The sequence below is a fragment of the Ptychodera flava genome (assembly GCF_041260155.1).
Source record: "Ptychodera flava strain L36383 chromosome 23 unlocalized genomic scaffold, AS_Pfla_20210202 Scaffold_24__1_contigs__length_23054250_pilon, whole genome shotgun sequence".
Taxonomy (NCBI): Eukaryota; Metazoa; Hemichordata; class Enteropneusta; family Ptychoderidae; genus Ptychodera; species Ptychodera flava.
In genome coordinates this window covers 10,979,185-10,983,823 of record NW_027248278.1, presented here as the reverse complement: position 1 = coordinate 10,983,823, position 4,639 = coordinate 10,979,185, and the positions used below count along the sequence as shown (strand labels likewise).

The 4,639-nt window shown below is 38.6% G+C and overlaps 1 protein-coding gene across 1 annotated transcript; it reads right to left on the bottom strand.

Annotated features, from left to right (window-relative positions):
• Positions 1-1,702: 1,702 nt before the first annotated feature.
• On the bottom strand, positions 1,703-2,215 carry LOC139124421 (uncharacterized). The gene has a single exon (XM_070690554.1). The coding sequence runs from the start codon at positions 2,213-2,215 to the stop codon at positions 1,703-1,705; it is 513 nt and encodes a 170-aa protein (XP_070546655.1).
• Positions 2,216-4,639: the final 2,424 nt, after the last annotated feature.

The window sequence follows — 4,639 nt, the reverse complement described above, 5'->3', positions numbered from 1 at the left end:
GTCTTAACAAGAGGACGTTTGTCTTTTGAGAAATCAAAATTTTGTAGAAATACAAAATTAAATATTACCCACAAAATGTAAAGCTTAGGCCTGTATTCCAACATCAAACCCAAAGTCTCGCTACGTGTGACTCAGTTGTATAACTTGACTTGAGTGTTGTGTGATACAGATTTGCCTTGAGATATGAATATGCTGAAATACAGCAATTATAATGGTACCTGGCAGCTTTCAGGACAGAATAAAAACAATGTACCGATGTTGTAGAAACCTACACATCGTGGATAAAATCATGATAACGGCAAGAGATTTGACCGCTTTCAGTTCGTTATCCTCTTCCTCGGTCGTTCTTACTTGCGATGTGGACTTCACTGGAAGTGCGGCAAAGCTTCGTATTTATGAAATACACACAAAACGAACTTCTCTTCAACTGCTTGCTTACATAATGTTTACACAACTCGTCATCAAACCTTAGATCTGATAAACCTTGACTGGACAGACCTTGTTTCCTTTCAAACGACGGAAGAATGGCCACTTTTTACGTAAGTATCATTTCAAATCAAGTACTCTGCTCTCCTTACCATTGGTAGAATACAAGGTACTTGAGCGATAGTGCGTATGTTCACATAGTTGTCATGAAAGGGCAGACCTATGAGAGGCAAGCAGATAGATGTAGTTGTTTGTTAATTTGATAACTTTTAACTGACTAGTGCAAGATTACATTACTTGAGCGTCTGGATAAGGAAGTATTTGAAATCACGTAAATTCATGCAGAGTACACGAATTCGTGCTGATATATATTTTAGTTATGTACTATAGCGTCCTCATTTTTTGTCTCGGTTATGTAACATCGGGTGTTTTGTACATTTTGTAACAATGCATTAAAGTTAGAGAACATGGAAATCGATTTGTTACAAGTCGAACCATTAAAAAACTGTTAACCAGCTGAGCTGATGAAGGTCTTTGGACATAAACTGTATTTTGTTAGATTTGTATTGAAATATACTAGCATTGGAAAATCAGATATCATATATCATCTGTTGCGTGCATAGAACAGCGTGTAAATCCAGTTGTTCTTCCTTTAAGCCTTAGAGAATATATTGCAATATCGTATCCGAATGATTCAATTCAAAGACGAGGTGAAAGAACGACTCGTTGTCGGCACAACAGACAGTGCGTAAACGTGACGGTACTTTTGGTGACGCCATTTCGAGAGGGAAGTCACCACTACATTGTGAATAATTATATTGAAATCCGCATAGTTTTGTGTCTTTATTTAATAGAATCAGCATTGTGTGAATGTAGTCCAAACATCATCTACTGTGTCCCACAAGAAGTTGTTTGCCTTGGCTGTTATATCTACATCATGTATGTATATTATTATTTAAATATTATCTTTAAAAAAGGGATCTGAAGATTAATACAAAATGGTTCATTTATATTATCATTTAGATGAATATATCAACTTCTTAGTGTTTGGACACACGTGTTCATCAATATTTCTATCAGAAATGTCAATGATTAATTCACTAAGCCATTTGCTAATGCACAGCACAGCGCGGTGTACTTCCGTGGATATCGTGTCGGGGTTTTAAAAGGTCAAGGTGAAATAAATGCTAAAAGTCGAAAGCTGGTGACTCTCCCTTTCGCATGCCTCAGACCGAATTTGATCGCTTAATTTCGTCCCTCACTTTCATTGGCACTTTTAAAGGGATGGGGTCGCCGGTACTCTGCTCAAAGGCTTGTACACAGACGACCTGCCACCCCTAAACACTATCAATTTGTCATATCTCACAGACGTTTTTATGTTCTTATCTTGCTCCAGGAGTTCTCTCCGTTTTGCAAAGAGTTTCTTTCTTATACTCCTCATCCTAGGCGAAAAATCCTCATCAACAGAGATGTTTGTACCCTTCAGTTTCCTTCCATTGCGTAATATCAGCTCTTTATCCTTCCACGATGAGAAACTAGCGATGATAGGCTTTGATCCTTTCGTTATGGGAGCATTCATGATTCTATGGGCCCGTTCTATTTGGACATCTTTTTCAATTTGCATGGTATCTTTGATAATTTCTTTGACTTTTTTCTCTGTAGCCTCCCAAGATTCTGGATGACCTGCTTGCTCTACGCCGTAAAACAGTACATTATTCCTGCGATAACGGTTTTCTAGGTCATCTTTCTCGTCGCTCAGCTCAGTCATTCCTTCTCGACGACCTTCCATTTCATGCCATTGCTTTTGTAGCTCATTTTGCATCAGGTTTTTTTCTATCCGATCATTTTTTGTTTTAAGCTATTTACCTCAGAATGTAGTGAATCCAGTTTGCAATTCAAAATGCTGAATTGGTCTTCCATTTCCGTCGTCATGTCACTAATGGTTTTGTTAACTTCCTCCAGTTTTGTCATTCATTTCCTTCCCCATTTCTTGTAGCTGACCAAGAATCATTGTTCCAACACTCGTTTTTATTTCTGACTCTGTACTGAGCTCCGTTGGGTAATTCACCAGCCTGGTACCGCTACGTAATTTAACTCTTCTTTTTCTGTAGATGGCCTTGGATTTAATTCTATGTCCCCAGCACATAATATCAACGCCTTCAATGCAATGACAAGAAGAAAGAGCAATGGGATTGCTTGCCACAGACTTGAATCATAGATGTTGCCCACGTTGCCACCTGTGTATCATTTCCAATAGTCCACCAACACCACGCCATGAGGTCGGCTGCTGGAAAGTTCAATTTTTGCTCTCAATGCCTCTAGAGTGAAACCCATACTGTCAATTTTCTGCTAGGTGTTCTTCGGCACGTTACAAAAATAACCGAATTTGTTCTCCTTGGTTTTCTCTAATTTTGTTTGAGAATATCACAGTATATTATCCGGTCCCATACACATCGGCGCGCAAATTGCGCTTGGCGGGAAAGCGCTAAGGGCGTGACTAGAATAACAACAAACACATTACCTCATCCAGCGTTTTCTTGCTGACATGAATATAGACGGAAATAGAAGTCGTTTGGTTGATCATGCGACCGGGAACAAGTGAAAGACTGTGAAATTAAGGAGAAAATTCATCTCATATTGTCCTAGCAGGTAAGTGTTTTCACTGTGCTCACCCTACATCTAAAGATCCTTCATCTATCTCTAAACGACCGCCCTCACATTCCTTTGACCCCCAGGCCATAAAGAATGGCGGCTCCCTAACTTAGAAGGGAATAAGATCTTACAAAAACGAACCAGGAAACATTATCACTGGGATGGGGTATCCAGTGACTTTAATATATTTGCTGTTCGTGCGCTGTTCAAATTCATTCTACAAGTATTAAAGAAATGATACTGAGACCGCTGGTCAGAAGAGATTTATGTCAAATGACATCATGTTGATTCGCGATATACCTTTCTGTCCAGGTACTTTATGGTTTCATCCCATGATAATTTGTGTACTCTGAGGCAGTGTGTATGTTACCAAATGTTGTATTTTTCTGTTAGACATGAGTAGTGACTCTTAGGTAATAGCTTGTTCATTAATATATGTCTCAGATTTTGTTGACTGTCCCCCTGAGGATTGTTTGTGTTGTAGCCTAGAGGTTAACAGAGATGGATGGAGAGACTATGATTTGAGAATGGAAAATCAAATATTTCCTTTAGCTTTATTCATTGCATTTACATAATTTATTGAAAATCGAGTGCAGACGCTCGCATAGTGTAGGACGTCTCTGTTTGTACACAACGTTGGTCCACGTGTGCACTATTTTCGTTTACAACAGAATTCTCATTTTGCATTCCAGCTGCGAAAAGTTACACGTCATTTTTAGTCACTCGGGTCTCCATTTGATTCATAAAGGAGGCGCTACGCTTGTTACTGTAACATGCCGAAAATTACAACGTATAACACAACAGAGGAGAGGCCCTAGGCTACGGATACGGTTCACAAACGCGCGGGGAGTGGTTCGTCTTTCATGCTCTACATCATGTGGGGAAAAAGCAAATTTGCTTTAAAGCAGCAACGCAAAGTAAAATATTTCATAATGGCAAAATCTTTCCTTTTTATTTTAAATATTTCTCTAGCTTTCCCACCTGAATAACTCACTATTTAAATCTGGCAATCACAACGCATTGCCTGAGAGCGGCAGGCGACTTCTATCCCCTGCCCCTAAGCATAGGCTTGTGAGCGCACTCTCACAGTAACATGGAGCCTTGTTTTAGAATCAAAATCGTTTTCCTTCAATGGTCGCGTCTGGCGCATCTTTTATCATGTATATATCTGCACTTATGAATGTGCCTTTTAATTTTTTTTCTTGTTTTTTTATTTTATTTTTTATTTTATTTTATTTGATACACAGATCAATGGGCAAACCCAATAACAGATCTGCGAAACAAAAAAGTCACACCATCAGAAGACAAATGTGCAAGACAACCATAAAAGTGACACGTTACATTAAATTGAACAAAAACTTACCCGAATCAAATAAGAGAACTGTTAAAATGACTGGATAAAATAGTTTTAAAACTACACAGGGTGGAAAAAATACCTATATTACAGTTGAAAGAGATGTCGTTAAAACAGACATACATCTGGGCACTGTCGAGAGTTTTCTGCAATTAACAGAACACAAGTCTGGTTTAAAAAGGGATTTCTTGCGTAAATTTCTACTGG